Source organism: Perca fluviatilis, chromosome 3, assembly GCF_010015445.1.
Source record: "Perca fluviatilis chromosome 3, GENO_Pfluv_1.0, whole genome shotgun sequence".
Lineage (NCBI taxonomy): Eukaryota > Metazoa > Chordata > Actinopteri > Perciformes > Percidae > Perca > Perca fluviatilis.
Window position 1 is genome coordinate 22877793 of NC_053114.1, and position 17773 is coordinate 22895565.

A 17773-nucleotide genomic window follows, 5' to 3' on the forward strand; every position below is an offset into this window, starting at 1 on the left:
GTTCAGACTGCTTCTGTGGTTCCCGCTGTTAAAGTCCTAGCTGAAGGAATGTGTCTAAATGGCAAATGCTTTGAGGAACGTGAGAGTGTATCAAAGAGGGGTGGGGGCACATTAGCTGTAAGTGTTCACAGATGTTCATGAAAGTTCATCAGCTCTGTACTTGTGAATGGAAAAATCTTTTCCTGGAAAGCCTTTAGCCACCGGAAGCGTGAGCCGCCATGCTTCCTTCTTGCCTTGTTTACTTGTGTGTTTGTGGCCTTGAGCAATGCAGCCAGTCTTGGAATGAGAAAAGTCCCAAAGAAATCCAGCTCAGACACATCCACCCATCTACGAGTGTCTCTGTGCATGGACATTGACATTGACATTTGCTGTTCCCATTTCTTTCTTCGTTGTAGCAGTCTGCATTGTTGCTAGCGGTTTCTTGCTGTCAGCTGTGGGAGTTCTTCCCCCTCAGTGATGAAGTGTTACAGTCATGTGTAGCTTTATCCTCCGTAAGGGTCATCAGATGGTATGTTGCCACTGAAAATAATTGCTGGGTGTGTCTTTGGGGAGCAGCTGCCTTTGTCCAGTAGCGCCATGTCTCCAGTAAAGCTGGCAGGCACGCAGTCAGGCATGTGGTGACCTTGGCAAGGCCGTGTTGAATTGAAATGTAAACCAACTATTTCGTAATAACCGCTGGTCTGCCAAGTCCCACCCTCTTTCCTCTCTTCTCGATCCGGACTGATTGGCTCAGAGACAGACAGATATATACACACTGCTTGTTGGCCCCTCCCTTCCTCTGGGGAATATGGGTAATACATAAAAAAGCCACCCCATGCTACTACCAAACCTCTAACATACTGGGCTACATATACATGTAGTATGTCTGCAAATATTAGGTTTTTTATTTTTATTTACAGTTTTATTTAGACGATATGCATGGGAATTCATTATTTGCAGGGGCAATGTGTGTGTTGTTATGAGAACACTATTTATTAAATAATTGTAGATTGAATACCTTTTGTCTTTTGGTTTAACAAAATAATCAGTCAGATACCAGTAAGGACACCTTGTAACACTTGTAAAGTGGTTTCATTATTACTGTTGATCATTTCTTGACTAGGATTTATCAAAACATAATCTACATTTAAAATGAGTCCTACTGTTGAGATATATTAAATGTACTTTTGAAAATAGTCGCAATGGTGAAAGATTGTTAGATTTAGGAAAAATAGGTGACGGTCTTACTTTAGACAACACATTTTAAGAAATAAATAACTTGTTATAATAATTTGTTTTGTTTTTATGGAAACAATATGTAATGATGTGGCAAAAAACAAGATATCCAATTTAAATGCTTATACTTTTCAGTAGTTGTAACAACAGCGAGATAGATAATAAATGTGACCAAAGAAAAATATTGAATGTCTTTTATTGGTATAACGCTAACAACACATGACTTAACCTTAACAATGTTCAGTACATAGGATTTGTTGTGTGTGCGTGATTGTGTCATCAAGTGCATGCATACATGTGTGTCTATGCAGCGTAATAAAATTAATATATAAATATCTCTCACTTTCGTTACAGAGAAACCAGGTCCAGAGCGGAAGCGCATTAAAAAGGAGCCCACCAACACCCGGAAGGCGGGCTTGCCATTTGGAATGGGGATGCCAGGGATCCGGGCCGGGTACCCCCTCTCTGAGCGGCAGCAGGTGGCCTTGCTCATGCAAATGACAGCTGAGGAGTCCGTCAACAGTCCAGGTGCGTGCTTATCATGGAGGCCACGTCTTCTGTGGATGGGTGGCAGACAAGGAAAGACGGATGGGAGGGAGCATTGTATGTAGACAGTGTTTGTGTGTGTTTGGGAGAGAGGAATGAAGGTGGGCTTAAAGGGAGAGGCTGGGGCGAGGAGGCATTGGGCTGATTGTTTTTGTGAAAATGTTTGGAGCTTGAGCTCGTTGTCTGCTGTTTTTTCGCCTCATCTCGGTCATACTCTGCCTCTGGACGAGACCAGGTGCTTAATTTGAATCTAGTCATACAAGCTAATCCACATAAATTCTCAGTCAGAAAGGTGTCGTTCTGTTTTAGCAGCCGTATATTTGTCTAGTAGTAGTATAATTATTGTTCTAAAATACTAAAATACAGCATGGGACCGTCAAGGAAATGAAACTAACTCTCCGGTGGTATTGCATTAAGCTGGAACTAATGCAATCTCAGCACCTGAGTCAAATCACAACAGACTTGTTCAGACTTTCTGCCGTTAGATGATTATTCATATTTACTTCCTCCTTATGTCCTGTCAAGTCATTATTGGTAGTCAAAATAATTTTGCCATCAATGTATTAGATATAAAATAGTATTATTATTGCAACATTGTACTTCTTCTCTTACTGTTGACATTTGAGATACAATTAGGTTGGTGAGGACCAATGCATAGTGTGTGTGTTTTGTTGTGTGTTCCTTTGTTGCATGCCTGAAGGCATGGGCATAGATTAAGTAAGTGTGTTTCAAATATCATTTGGAGCAATAGCTGTGCAAACTCAATAATGTAAATGTGATTAAGGCTTGGGATTAATCTTGTAAATATGATGAAATGAGCTCAAGTGAAGTAGTTCCGAGGACTCTGCTGCTGATTGTTAGAGTAAGATTGCCCCCTTCTGGCTGTAAGCAGTTCAGACAAACTAGTATTTATAATAGTAGCAGACAACAACAATAAAAGCAAATTCTTAAAAAATGTGCCACAAGAAACTGTACGAGTGTTGAAATGTGTGTCCATCTCCTACCCACAGACACAACACCAAAGCATCAGTCACAGTCCAGTATGGGTCAGAAGGGAACGCCAAACTCTGCATCTAAAACCAAAGACAAAGTGAATAAACGGAATGAGAGAGGAGAGACTCGGCTGCACAGAGCAGCAATACGTGGAGAGGTACGCCGCATCAAGGAGCTCATCAGCGAGGGAGCTGATGTGAATGTAAAAGACTTTGCAGGTAAGAGGCTGCTTGTATAGTCTTTTAATTTGTGCACGAAGCACTATATATTCATTCAGATGTTACATACACCTCACACATAGTAATTCTTTTTATGATTAACAGTTTTTATTTTGATTTATAATATAAATATAAAATACAGAACATACAACTCACCATGGACACATTCCCTCCCCCTTGAACCTCTCCCCTCGTCATCACCACTTATACAAAACATTAAGACAGGATGAAATAATAACCATAATATTCAATACAAAGTGACAAAACACATAGTATACGCACATACTACATGCATAGTATACGCCTCTCCACAGTACATTAGGAGCACTTCAGAAAGCTTAAATACTTTCCCCTTTTTCTAGTGTAGACGTTCAATCTTGCAAACCGTTTACATGACATTTTTTTCAAACGCTGCCGCTCTACCAATCTCACACATAGTAATTCTTTACATGTTCAGGCTGGACTGCATTGCATGAGGCGTGCAACAGGGGATATTATGATGTGGCCAAGCAGCTGCTGGCAGCCGGAGCAGAGGTCAACACCAAGGGTCTGGATGATGACACCCCTCTACACGATGCATCCAACAATGGACATTTCAAGGTAAAAAAATAAATAAAATTACATTTCTAAATTCAGAAGGCAAAACAATAGATCCAGTTATCATAAGACTCTAAACATGGAAAAAAGAATGCAGGTAGAGAGTCAGTTTCTAGTTTTTTTTTTTTTATATTTTCACAATTTTTTTTTGTTTTTTTTTTTAAAAAGGGGGTTTTTTTTAAAAAAAAAATGAACACACAAAGAACTTGGTAATATCACCTCTTAAATTGCAATTTATATTCATGAAATATTTAATTTTATTTGTTTCAGGTGGTTAAGCTACTTTTACGGATAACGGGGAGGTGAACTGCTCGCGTCGCAACTCTCCAACTTTCATTACTAATAGTTATAGTTAAAAATCAAAAAAATTGCAAATTAATACTGTAGATGGGGCTGCAAATTAAATTGTGTATTGATCATGCCTCTTTTTACTTTCCACAGAATCTTCAGAGGAGGAAGATGCCCCTTCATTTGCCCCATCCAGCTCTGTCGATGGCAATAACACGGACTCAGAGTTTGAGAAGTTGAAGTTGAAGGGGAAAACTGTAGACCCTCCTAAATCTGCTGTCACGCCCGTCAAGGATGAATATGAATTTGATGAGGATGATGAGGAGGAACGTGTTCCTCCTGTGGATGATAAACACCTCTTGAAAAAAGACTTCCGTAAGGAACCGGTCCCCAAGGCCAACAGCTTCATCGCCATACCCAAGATGGAGGTCAAAACCTATTCCAAAAGCAACTCGCTCACACCAAAGAAATCTGTCAGGCGGATCATCTCTGACAGTAACAGTTCAGACGAGGATGATAGGACGTGTTTCACGCCAGCGCCTACGCCACGGCAAGCCCAGCAAACAAATACCAAGATCAGAGACTCTGGCAGCATGAGCTCTAAACAACAAAAAGACAAGAACAAAGTAAAAAAGAAACGGAAGAAGGAGAGTAAAAATAATGTCAGCAAAGAAGTCAGGTTTGGTAAAGTCAATGACAAATTCTGTACATCTGACTCGGATTGTGGCGATATGGAGAGTGAGGATGATAAGGGCTCAAACAGTATAAAGGACTCTTCTGCAACGAGCCTGAAAGACTCCCCTGGCTTTAACGCATCCTCCTCCTCATCCCATGGAAACTCAAACTCTCAGAAACAAGTACCATCATTAGCAGAACAGCATCCAAAGCAGTGGAGGACAGATGGCTGGAAGACTGTGTCATCTCCTACGTGGTCAGACGTCAGTTCTCTCTCAGATTCTGTCAGAACAAGACTGTCCAGTGAGTCTGACTACTCCTCTGCTGATTCCAGTGTAGAGTCAATAAAACAAGTTAAGAGGAAAGCGCAGGAGAACAAAAAGAAGAATAACAATGTGCACAGTAGTACAGTAGACAAGAAAAATTCTGAGCTCTACAAAAACTCCACTGCAGACAGTGCGGTCTCTAAAACCGATGTAGATGGCAAAGTGCTGAAAAAGCATAAAGTGAAGCACAAGCACAAAAATAAGGAAAAGGACAAAGCTCCTAGTCTGGTGCTCAATCAAGACATGAATGAGAAATTTGTCAAGAGCTACTCTTTTGATTTTGATGATTCAAGACAAAAGTCCCTAATTGTTGAGTCAGAATCGCCAGTTGAGAGCAAGGTCAAGTTATCCAAACATGAAAAAGACCATTCAAAGAAAGAGGATAGGCTTTCGAAAAGCAAGTCTGAGGATAAGGATTGGTCATCGGGGAAAGACCTGCACAGAACAGCGAAAGAGGAGAAAAATAAGAAAACAAAGGACTCCACCAAGGACAAGACCAACAAAGAGGAGAGGGAGAAGCCTGTAAAATCTGTCAAGGAGAAGGAGAAGCCCAAGGAGGAGAAACAAAAGGCTCACAAAGAGGAGAAGAAGAAAAAGTCCAAGGAGAAGTCCTCCTCAAAGACTGACAGGAAAAGTGAGCAGAAAGAGGAAAAACATCTAAAGGTGGACAAGGAGAAAAACACCAAGGAGGAGAAGGACAAATGTAAAAAAGACAAAGCACCGAAGGAAGAGCCTGAGTATGAAGGTTATGACGTCAACAACCGTTTCCTCAACTTAGAGGACACAAAGCTCAGTGCCTCAGATGACCATCATGACAGATGGGGCTCCGAGATGTCCTCTGACTCCTCCCTGTATGGAGATGACAGCTGGGACGCTCCTGTCAAAGAGTACAAGGAATACAAAGCCAACAACGCTGTTAAACTAATTGTTGAGACTGTTAAGGAAGAGACGAGGAGGAAAGAAAACAAAGTTAAGGACAAAAAATCGGATCACAGTGAGAAAAGATCAGAGAAAGAAGCCACTTCCAAGAAGAAAGACAAAGACTCCTCTGAAAAGACGAATGAAAAGAAAAAAGACTGGTCAGAAAAACAAAAATTAAACTCCAGTCACTCAGTGGAAAAAGAAAAGAAGCGGAAGGAGTCCACAGAAACGGTCAAAGACAAAAAAGACAAGGACTCTCTAGAAAACAGTCGAGACCGTAAAGACTCGTATGACTTCATAAAGGAAAGAAAGGACATAAAAATCAAGCAGGAATCTGTAAGAGATGAATATGGCAATGATACTTTTTTCAAAGAAATTGATGCCGTCAGTAAATCATGTGAAATCAGAGAAAGAAACCACTCTGGAAAGGAGAAAGAAAAGAAGGGTGAGGGAATAGAAAAGCGAGAAAAGACAAAAGCTGACAAGCACAAAGAGAAAACAAAAGACAGAGGAGCTGATCAGGAAAAGGATAAGAGCGAGAAAAGCTCTGCAGAAAAAATTGTCAAGGAAAAGGACGCAGACCGGATCACCAAAGACAAGAAGGAGGGAGTTAAAGACAAACACAAAGAGTCTCATGGCAAAGACAAAGATCGCAAGATGTCTTCAGATCAGACCAAGGACAAGAAAGAAAAGACCTCTCAAGACAAACATGCTGACAGAGAGAAGGATTTCTTGGAGGTAAAGAAAGAGGAAAGAAAACCTGAGAAAATCCGTGAAAAAGCGTGGTACAAGATAGCTGACATCTTCACTGATGAAAGTGATGATGATGAGGACAGCTACAATGGCGGTGTTGCCCTTGTGTCCGACTCCATCAGAAAAGACTCAACGTCTGATCAGGATGAGCTGGATCACTTCCCCTCAGAAAAAATTAGAAAATCTTCTGCAGAGGCTAAGCATAACACCGAAAAGGCAAAAGACAAAGAACACAAAGAAAAGAAGAAAGAAAAGGCCACATTTGACACAGGTAAAGAGAGGAAAGGCTCCCTAGAGAAACACAACAAAGACAAGAAAGATTCTGTAGATGTGAAACATAAGGAAAGAAAAGACAGAATATCAGTGGACTCAAATCAAGAGAAGAAAAATAAGCAGAAGCTGTTGGACAAAAGGGACGCCAGTGAGGATAAGACAAAAAGCAAATATAAAGACAAGCTGGACCATTCTAAGGAAAGGAAACCCTCAAAAGGCAGTGGTGAGAATGAAAAGTCCCTCTTAGAAAAATTGGAGGAGGAAGCTATGAATGACTACAAGGATGACTCCAACGACAAGAACAGCGAAATCTCTTCAGATAGTTTCACTGACCGGGGTCATGAGCCAGTCCTCACTACTTACTATGACTCAATCAGCCTGACTGATGTGTCTGAGGACAGGAGAGACTCCCTGTCCATATCTACTCCCCAGGACAAGTTCAGAGAGAAAGAGAGGCATCGACACTCCTCTTCATCTTCATCCAAGAAAAGCCACGACAAGGAGAAAGAAAAGGTCAAGAAGGACAAAGGAGACAAACGTGACAAGACAGAGGAGATCAGAGAGTCCTACAGCCGCAGAGAGAGTCTACCTTTTGAGAAAGAGCCCATGCCTCTAGAGGCAGACCCTTACACATTCCCATATGGAAGTAAGGGAGATGGTGAAGACGACTTTGACAAAACGTTGGAATTTGAAAAAGAGATGTCCAAAAAGGACAAAGCAACTGGTGTAATCAGTGACAGGACGAAGGACAAAAAGAAAAAGGAGAAACACAAGGAAAAAATAAAGGAGGAGAAGAATAAATACATTGATGGCTTTGGGTCATTTAAACACTCCAAAGAGGATGTAAAGTCAGGGTTGAAAGATAGCCCACAGGTCACCGTTCTGAAAGACAGGTCAAAAGAAGAAAGTCCTAAATTTGATATGAAAAAAGACAGAAGTCGGGATACATTGGACAAAGACAACAGAATGGACCACATTAAATCTAAGGCTAAGGATGAAAATGAAAAGCTCTCTCAGTCCAAAGACACAGTAAGGAAAGATAATCGTCCACGTGAAAAACTGTTGGTGGATGGTGATTATCAGATGACAAGTTTTGGTCAAATGTTGAGCCTTAAAGACCAGGAGATAGAAGAGCGCCACAAGAGACATAAAGAACGGATGAAGCAGATGGAGAAGCTGAGACCCAAGTCAGGGGACCCTAAACTCAAGGACAAGACTAAGTCCACAGAGGAAGTACGAAAAAATCGCAGTGAGCTATCGTCAAAGAAATCCAACAGTCTGGAGTCTGGTCTTAAAGAGAAGAAGCTGAAGGATGTGGGTCTCCCGGCCCAAATGATGTCCCCAAGCAGGAAGTTCCAGCAGACAGATGGTCAAAACTCAAAGGACTGGCTGGCTGGACACCAAATAAAGGAGAACCTCCCTGCCTCTCCCAGGCCAGATCAAAACAGGCCAACTGGTGTCCCCACGCCAACATCTGTCATCTCCTGCCCCAGCTTTGAGGAAGTAATGCAGACACCACGTACCCCGTCTTGCAGTGCAGAGGATTACCCCGACATTATGTTGGATGGACTGGACTGCCAGAACTCGTCAGCTATGACCATTTCAATGAATGCCTGCTCCCCATCCTTCTTTGAAAGGTATTTAAACGTGCAAATGTACTGTGTGGTTACTGTTACTGGATGTGACATATTTTCTAATGTCTTGTCTTTCTGTTGTCCACTCAGCAGGTACTCTAACTCTCAGAGTTTCCAGGAGGGCACATGTCCCACCCCGGCAAAGAACCTCCAGCTACCGCTCGTCAGTCGTTCGGCATCCTCTGACGTCCGCAGGCCGCTGGAGGACGAGTTCAAGGCTGAGGCTGACAAGTTCCTTCGACAGCAGAGTGATCCAGCAGCTGAATTTGATCCGTCATCCTCCTCCCAAACTCTAGAGGACAAATCAGCAACTGGGGATAGACTGGAGTGCCTGGCATCTCCTTATTTCTCCCCAATTAGAATGTTGTCCCCTCGGCTAGAGCCAGCTCTTCCAACACCAGATGTGGCCGCGCCAACTCTTGCTGGCGCAGAGGGCAATGAACACCTTCATGACAATGTATACAACAGTTTCTTGCCCAAACCCTCTACACCAGTTCACAGGCCAGACCCCCAGGAGCCCTGCTTTGACATTGCTGCACCGCCAACTCCTGCTCCTGCTGCTTTGCCACCCCTGGACATCGATGACATCTCTGAGCCTCACCACAGTGAGCCTAACCTGGTCCTCTCAGACCTTCCCTCTGTCACTGAAGAGCAGGAAGAGCAGGAAGAGCAGGAAGAGGAGGAGGAAGAGGAGGATGAGGAGGAGGAGGAAGAGGATGAAGAAGAAGAGGAGGACTTTGAGGACGAAGGTGATATGGATGAGCGAGCTGATGGAGACCACTGTGCAATGGAAGAGCCGGAGCAAACAAGGGAGCCATGTTCCTTCTCCCCTCCAGTTGAGGACCCTCTTAGGAAGAGCTGGCCTGCAGAGTCTCCAGACCGGCAGGAACCAGAGGTCCAGGATATTTCCCCCACACACTCTGCACCCATCCATGGAGAGAACTGTTTTGATCACGGCATTGGTTGGAACCCTGATATGGACATCAAATCTCCCCACAGGACGTATGGGGAGATAGAGGCTGCGGTCTCCAAAATAACCAGTCCATACCATTCAGACAGTGATATGCAGCACTTGTCTGGACATCCCTCTGTCACTCCCCCTTATGCTACCTGGAATAGGTGGCACAAAGAGGAACCAGAGGACTTTGATGAACAGAAGGAGGCTGTGGCTGACATCCCCTCTCCAGAGAGGCCTGACACCGCTATTGATGAGGAACCCAACTATTTAAACACCTCATCATCCTCCAATAGGCTGGAGTCTTTCTTCCAGGAATGTAACAAGCCTAGCATAGAGGAAAGTCATCAGATGGACACTGAGTCAACATGTGAAGAAAGCAGACCAGACAGCAGACAGATCACGCACAGCTTCAGTGCTTCCACTGAAAGCCACATAGCTCCAGCTGTGGGCCCTGAGCCTGTGGTGCCCTGGGCAGACCCATTCTCAGCTGATGCAGATGAACTGGATGACTTGGGACCGTTCTCCTTGCCTGACCTACCACTACCGGACAAGTCTGAAGAAGCTGAGTCTCGAGACCCAGAACTAGTTGACCACAACAAGACTGTGCCGACCCACATTGGACAGACCATTACAGACAGAGAGGACCCAGACATAATGGAGATGGACTTACCAAGCCTGGCTAAGATTTCAGGCCCTGCTGGAGACCTAGATTTAGGAGAACCTACCGGACAAGACTTAGTTGTACCCTCACCACATGTCAATTTCCAGCAAGATTTGGACCCTGAGCCTCAGAGTCTGCCAGTCAACAGCTCTCTCTCTCTAACACAACAGGACATGTTGGAAAGAAAAGGACCTTATGGAGAACCTGATGAGTCGGATCCCAGTATGTTCTATTCATCTGTGAAATCCGATCCCAGTCCGCAACATCACGTTCAGATCCACTCCATCACTGAGTCGTTGCAGTTACCCATGGATTCAGTGTCTGCTATCAAGTCAGAGGTGAGACAGGAGGAGATGTCTGAGCCCGTAGCAGAATCTGTGTCATGCAGTCCTCTTCCTCAGCTCCCGCTGGCAGTTGCCCTCTCCAGCACAGTGGAACTACCAGACACTCAAGAGACCACATCCAAGCTTACACCAGTAACCCTGACCACTGTGTCCACCACTGTAGATATTCCGAAGAAGGTGGATGAAATCCCTCAAAGAATAACTCGCAATCGCGCCAAGAACAATCCCTCTGCTGCTGCTGTCCCTCCTACCTCCAGCATCATAACCTCGTCTGCCACTGCCATCCCTGTAACAACCAGTCCAATAGTGACCATTAACCCGATTTCTACCAGAACCATGACACCCACCTCAAACTCTTCCTTCCCGGCTCTGAAGAAAGACAAAGAATCTGTGCTTACTGTCTCCTCTACCGCATCCAATACAACCACAACAGTGTCTGTACCTACTTCTGTGACAACTTCTGCGCCAGTGGTTATCAGTAAGACGGCAAAAGGTCGCCCTCTCCCCGTGGACGAAGAGGAATCTCAGACCCAGCACCCACGGAAGAGGAAATTTCCACGTTCTGCTGGGCAGCAGGTCCAGGTCCAGCTGGTAAACACAGCCATGCAGCAGACTAGGGAAATGATTCAACAGACTTTGGCCGTAGTAGTCAATGCCATCAAGCTGGACGATATTGAGCCCTACCACAGTGACCGTTCCAACCCTTACTTTGAGTACCTGCAGATCAGGAAGAAGATTGAGGAAAAGAGGAAGATTCTGTGTTACATCACCCCACAGGCCCCACAGTGTTACGCTGAATATGTGACCTACACTGGCTCCTACCTGCTGGATGGCAAGCCCCTCAGCAAGCTTCACATCCCTGTGGTAAGTTAGGGTGTCTTTACCTTTCTCCCTAATGATATAGCCAAGGTAGTGAGCAGGTTTAAAAATGTTTGGAATGAAAGTTGAATGAAAGAAATTCTGGTAACCGGTCTAATTTTTGACAGCAGTAAAGGAAAATAAAGGAAATTGTCACCAGGCTTTCGCCGACTCACCGTAACGCGGTGAAGATTTTTAAGCAGCTGTCGGCTCTCCCCTGAGCCATTACGTTGCAGAGATTCTAAACAGACTCTGGGGATTGGTGAGAGGAGATTTCTTTAAGTAGATGAGGTCACACACAACGGGGACAAGGCAGACATAACCCGGCACAAATGCCTTGGAGGTCTTACCTTCTCCCTGCTCCTAACTCGGCGTCACGCGCAATAATGATTTCTAATGACAATAACTTATTCCACCAGTCAATTGCTGTTTAACCAAAAAAAATTATTTTGTGCGTGCGCATATAAACGCACGAGTGCATGTTCACTCGTGACGTGGTTATCAAACGTTTTAGCTTTTTACTGTTCCCACAATTCACTCTCAGAGTTGTAAACATTGACACACGTGGAGGAGGCGGGCCCTTGCATAATTTGCGGGGGCCCTTCGATGAATGTATATGATAATGGTATGTTGTGTTTGTTTATCAGATTGCCCCACCTCCATCGCTGTCAGAACCTCTGAAGGAGCTCTTCAGACAACAGGAGGCAGTAAGAGGGAAGCTCAGGTTGCAGCACAGCATAGAACGGGTAAGGAATAACATTTCTATATTCTCTGTCCTTGATTCATTCATTGCTCACTCCCTGTTATACATACAGCAACGCACGTCCATTGAACCCTATGAGCACTTAATGGAATAGAAATGCAAGTGAAATCTGCATTCACCCTACTCCTAGGTTGAGCCAGAGAGAATCACAGACCCAAATCCATTTCGTTACCTCACCAGCCTGATGCCCAACATAATATTGAATATTCATTTTTCTTTCTCTCTGTTGGTTCCTGATCACAGGAGAAGCTGATTGTTTCATGTGAGCAGGAGGTTTTAAGGGTCCACTGCAGAGCAGCCAGGACAATAGCCAATCAGGCTGTGCCATTCAGCGCCTGCACTATGCTGTTGGACTCTGAAGTATACAATATGCCATCAGAGAGCCAGGTAGGAAATCTTTCAATATACACTAAAATGTGAAGTCAATTATAACTGAATGGATTAGAGACAGACAATTATTACATAACCCATTACTGAATCTACATTGTAACTTGGTGTATGTTCTCAGGGTGATGAGAACAAATCTGTGAGAGATCGCTTCAACGCTCGTCAGTTCATTTCCTGGATCCAGGATGTGGATGATAAATATGATCGCATGAAGGTAAATATCGGCCGTCGGCAGTGATGTGCTGTAATGTCATCAGTTAAAGGCATTGATACCATAATGTTACGTATATACCGAGTGGATTTATGCTTCGCTTCTTCTCCCCCAGACATGTTTGTTGATGCGGCAACAGCACGAGGCAGCAGCCCTCAATGCAGTGCAAAGGATGGAGTGGCAGTTGAAGGTCCAGGAGCTGGACCCAGCAGGGCACAAGTCCCTCTGTGTCAACGAAGTGCCGTCCTTCTATGTGCCAATGGTCGATGTCAACGACGACTTTGTCCTGTTGCCTGCATGACACACCGGCGCTCACAGATTTAGAGCAAACTTTGTCTGAATAACTTCTTCTCAAAGAGACTTCGTTGAACAGAACGAATGGAAAGGGCTAGCAAGTTTGAAAGAGGACTTTAGACAGGAAAAAAAAAATTATATTCTATAGAAAAAGAGTAAAGATGAAAAACTCTGGATTCCCTTCTGTGAAGAAGGAAACATGTTTTTACTGGGGGAAAAGAAAACACAACTTGCACTTTCTTCCTCAAAGTTTTTACACTTTTGTTTGATCAGAGTGTGCGAAGCAGAAACCGTTTTTGCTTTGAGGCTCTGACATCGGGACACAACTCCTCAGTGCTCAGTTTCGGTGAGACCGGGGACAGAGATATATTTTCTGCATTCGTTTTTTTGGTCCCTGCTTCAATAGACCCAACTCCACCACTGGGAGGAGGTATCAGAGAAGAGCTCTCCCAACAGCGTGGTGCTTGTCCTGAGGAGGGACTGAGGAGAAGCCTCCCCTGTTGACCCAGGGCTCCTGGTGGGCCAGGAGAACTAGAGTCCCGCGCTGACCCAGAGGAAGTCAACGGAGCTGTGGTGCATCATGTGAATCTTCATATAAGACAGCTGGGATGGACAGACCAGGAACCTGAAACCTGCCGCTGATGGTTTTGGGGCTACGAGACCGTACACCCAGAGGATGCCCTCTCTGTTCGCACTGCAACAGAGCCTGGGCCTAGGGCTAGCGATGTGTGCACGTCAGGGCCCAGTGTCTGAGAGGAAGAGACTGACCCTGCAGCCTCTCAGCCTGGATAAACCGAAGAGGACAGGCATGGATCTCTGAGGACAAACCGGAGTGCTCCTCAGCCACCCTGCTTGCTCCCAACAGAAACACATCAGACCGCCATGGACTGCAAAAACACCACAGGACAACCAGAAGAAACAAACATAACGAATGTTGAGATTTAAAGAGACTATTGAGAAATTGTGCTTTGGCAGGATAAGAGAAATATTGTTTTTGTCTATTTCTTTACTTGGGCATTTCATTGTTTCTGAGGAAGTGACTTGAAACACTACAGAGCCAATATTAGTTTAATTGAAAAAAAAAAAAAAAATGAAAAAAAAGTTGTATTCCGTAAATTATGTACAGTTTTTATATTCGTTAACCAATGTATTCTTGCTGCCTTCTAGATAATTTATTTTGCCACACATTACTGCACAGTTGTAAATAACCTATGTACTGTAATATCACTCAGTTAAGTGTAGAAAAAACAAAAGAAATAAAAAGTATCTTTTTATGTACAGTTCACTTTTGGGCAGCACTTTCCCCCTCCCCCCCCCCACCCCTCCCCTCTCATATCCATGGGCCAAAATGTGTACACGTTTCTGTATTTGAAAGACTCCAGTGCACAGTTGTATAATCCCATCTTTAGATTCAGTCCAGGTTTAGGTAAGGCAACTCACCTGGACGTGGATCACCACAACTCACAAATAGCTGACAGAACACTTCTGGATTAAACCGGCCTCCCACAGGCCAACCATCATATAGTCCCTCAGATGTAGCAGAATAGTTGTTGAGGATTTATTTAAAGAATAGACAGAGGATTAATATTCATTGCTTTACTACACAATTATATCTGAAAAAATTCGAACCAAGAAAATGCCTTTTTCAGTGAAAAAAAAAATGTACTCATTGTTGGGCAAAGTCACATAGATATATATGGGATGAAAGTGAGAGATGTCATTCACAAGCAAAACCATCATGTTAATGTGGAACGGTTTCAAATTAATAGGTTTCTAATTTACAAAAATTGGACTGAAATCATTTCTAATCATCACAAACCATCATTGTCTCAAAAACCAACGGGACGCGGGTCTTTCGGCACTTCATTCTGTGTTCGGTTTCCAGCTTGTCTGCTTTTCACATTGAATGGGCAGAGGCGTCGTAACAGCAACTAAAAGGTTTTATTCCATACTCACTTTGGACATAGGTTTGTCAGTCAGCCCCTTTATAAAATATTGGTGAGCAGCTTCTTTTTGTAAGTGCAGTTCTAACCTTACTCACTGGATGGCGTCTGTTTCAGACAACTCAAGAAACTAATTGGCTTTGCATTAGACCTGTGACCTAATGCAATGGGGAATGGGTTTTTAAATATATTTAAATTTTATCACACACTATAGGGAGTTCAATTTCCTTATATGATTTCAATGCAGCACCTTGATCCGTTTGGTATTCAATTATTGGATCATAATAGGAATTGGTCTTGTAATTTTTTTATCAATGTTTAATCCACAAGGGGTTTGGCTAGTGTTGTCAGGGATTTTAAATGTTAGGTTACTTCCTCATATTACTCCGTTGTTCAAGTTCTTGTGTCGGGCCCAAGCAGACAGTTACAAGACTTAAATCTTCTCAGAATGAACCAAAAAGTGGGCAGACATTAACCCAAACAGCAGTGTGGAAAGAAATAGCTTAATGCAGAATAGATCTGTTTTTTTTAGTCCTCAATTTAAAAAAAAAAAAAAAAAAAAAATCCCTTTGGAAATGTTGATTTGTGATGACTTGCTGATTCTCTATTTGTTAGTGGATCTTGGTTTTGAAAAGGCTTTCCCGACCTACCACATAGGCTTCCCGTCTGTGTGCGAGAGCTGCTCATGTATCCTGATGGCAATATTATCTGAAACGTTTTAAGTTATTTACACACTCTCAGTCAGACTAGCTGTGTATGGTATGTCTAGTCAAGTGCAATGGTTGTTGCTATTACACTGTGCAGACAAGGTGGCTAGATGTATAGTCCTGGATATTTTTGAGAGATACACACACATCCTGGTTGGTATACATAGACATACATATTTGGATACAAATAGCCAGAAATTTGGTTTTTAAACCCCTGTTTGTCATGTTTTTTTGTTTTTAATTTGTTGTTGGTTTCTTACACAGTTTTTTTGGGGGGGAAGAGGTTTAATGGTGTCGTTTGTTCACAGAATCCTTGTGTGTTTTTTAGCTCAGTGTGTGTAGTTTTGAATGTTGTTGTGTTTTATCTTAGGGGTTTTTTGTTCCTGTATGAAGCACCAGTGGCATGTCAATCACGTTGCTTATCGAGCAGAATGTATACCGTTACTTGCCCAGACCGACCACGCCCTCTCACTATTGTTTACAAGACATCAAGTGTGTTTTCCGTTTCATGTGTCACCTTTTTTTTTTAACGGTTTAAGCCCTGCCTTTGTTTTTACTTCTGTAATCAGTCATTTATTTGAACCACAAAGGCTTGAAATGGTGATGGTTGACACAACTGACCGGCGATTTCCACTCACAGAGCAAAAGACTAAACACATCCATCCATGTTGATTCTCCAGTGTGAATATTCAACTAACAAAAAAAGAGTGATTTCAGGATAAAAATTTGAATACAGACAAAAACACACATCAGTCCTCATATGCACAGTAGAGCACTTGACCGTGGTGATACAGATGCGAGCCTGGCACCGCCTCAGTCAGCAACATATTACCTCTACTCCTCACATTCACTCATAATGTTTATTTTAGATCTGTTATTTGTTTTTGTTTTTCTTACTGGACATAAATATACATAATTGCTATTTTTTCATTCTATAGAATCACGATTTCAAGCCTTTTTTCTAGTTTGTTTATTTTTTAATTAAAACCCAGACTGTAGCTATTTCTTTGTTCCTTTTTTAGAGTGGAAAAGGACTAATGAAACGCATGGAGAACTACTCTTTAAATGGTGAGAAATAACCTATTTATTATCTTTTTTTTTCTGACACCTGTGGTATGTTTTGAGTTGAATTTGGTCTCCGCTGTGTAAATTTTCCTCCTTGTAATGCGTGAAAGAGACATACTGTACATAGCTCTGTAAATAAAACCTCCCAGGACGTTTTGCACCCTCCTCTTTGTACTAGTCTGAAAAATTGCGTAGAATGTGGGGTTCTAACAGCAACAAGCTGCGTGCGCTTTCTGCAGGTGATTATGATGTAACAATGTAACATTTTTTTTGTACAATGTAGTTTATTTGTGTAAATATTGTTGGAGCAGCTAAGAGGGGGGGTGGGTGGGGTATATGAGGGCGGTTGTTGATGCTATTGTCAGTGCTGTAACAGAGATCCAGTACTTTCACCTCTAGCTGTTGTTGATTTCCTGCAAAAAAAATAAAGACAAAAAAATAAAAATGCGAGAAACTGAAAATGAGGATGGGTGGAAAAAAGTAAAAATTCTAAATTGTTATTTTCTACAGTTGCATGTACAGAGAGCGCGAGAACTGCTGTTGTTCCTCAGAGATTATGTTCGTTAATAAAATTTTGAAATATTACCAGCCGTCCTCTGGTTCTTGCTTTTGTGTTGCGCGTGTCATGATGTAAAAGCTGCATTGTATACAACCATAATCATAAAGTTCTTCTGATACACCCAAAATATATCAACTAACAAGGGAAAAAAGAGGCCACATTTGAAAATGTACTTTTTTGAATAATGAATATACATTTAAATGCATCAATATTACAAACGCCACCCAAACTATTATGGTGGTTCAAGGGACAAGTTTCTGTTGATAGCAGGATGAGGTAATCATGTCTGTTGGAAATGCCCTCTCTGAGACGGCTGCCAGATTTGTTACATATGTTAATCTTCTAGCCTGGAAGAGTTCAGTCACTCAACCTGAACATCTTATTTCTGTTCATGTCACAATCACCTCTCATGCTTGTTAATCGACAATAGTAAATAGACAGTTTATTTAAATTTCTCAATTTTTTTTCCTTTATCTTTGCCATTACGTAACCTGTGCTCATTGGATTCCTGTCACCAAACAGATTGCATATTCTTTACCAATAGCATTCACTGGAATTAACATTACAAACGGCACCGTCACAAG

At 42.7% G+C, this 17773-nt stretch overlaps 1 protein-coding gene across 1 annotated transcript in view; it reads left to right on the top strand.

Annotated features, from left to right (window-relative positions):
* The window catches only part of ankrd11 (ankyrin repeat domain 11), a 100830-nt gene extending 83615 nt beyond the window's left edge, over positions 1–17215 (top strand). Inside the window, 10 exon segments of the mRNA XM_039794179.1 lie at positions 1570–1743; positions 2772–2972; positions 3430–3572; positions 3840–3867; positions 3870–8442; positions 8533–11266; positions 11908–12006; positions 12267–12410; positions 12532–12624; positions 12737–17215. Of these exon segments, the coding sequence (XP_039650113.1) occupies positions 1570–1743; positions 2772–2972; positions 3430–3572; positions 3840–3867; positions 3870–8442; positions 8533–11266; positions 11908–12006; positions 12267–12410; positions 12532–12624; positions 12737–12922 (8375 nt within the window). The 3' untranslated portion in view covers positions 12923–17215.
* The last annotated feature ends 558 nt before the right edge of the window (positions 17216–17773 follow it).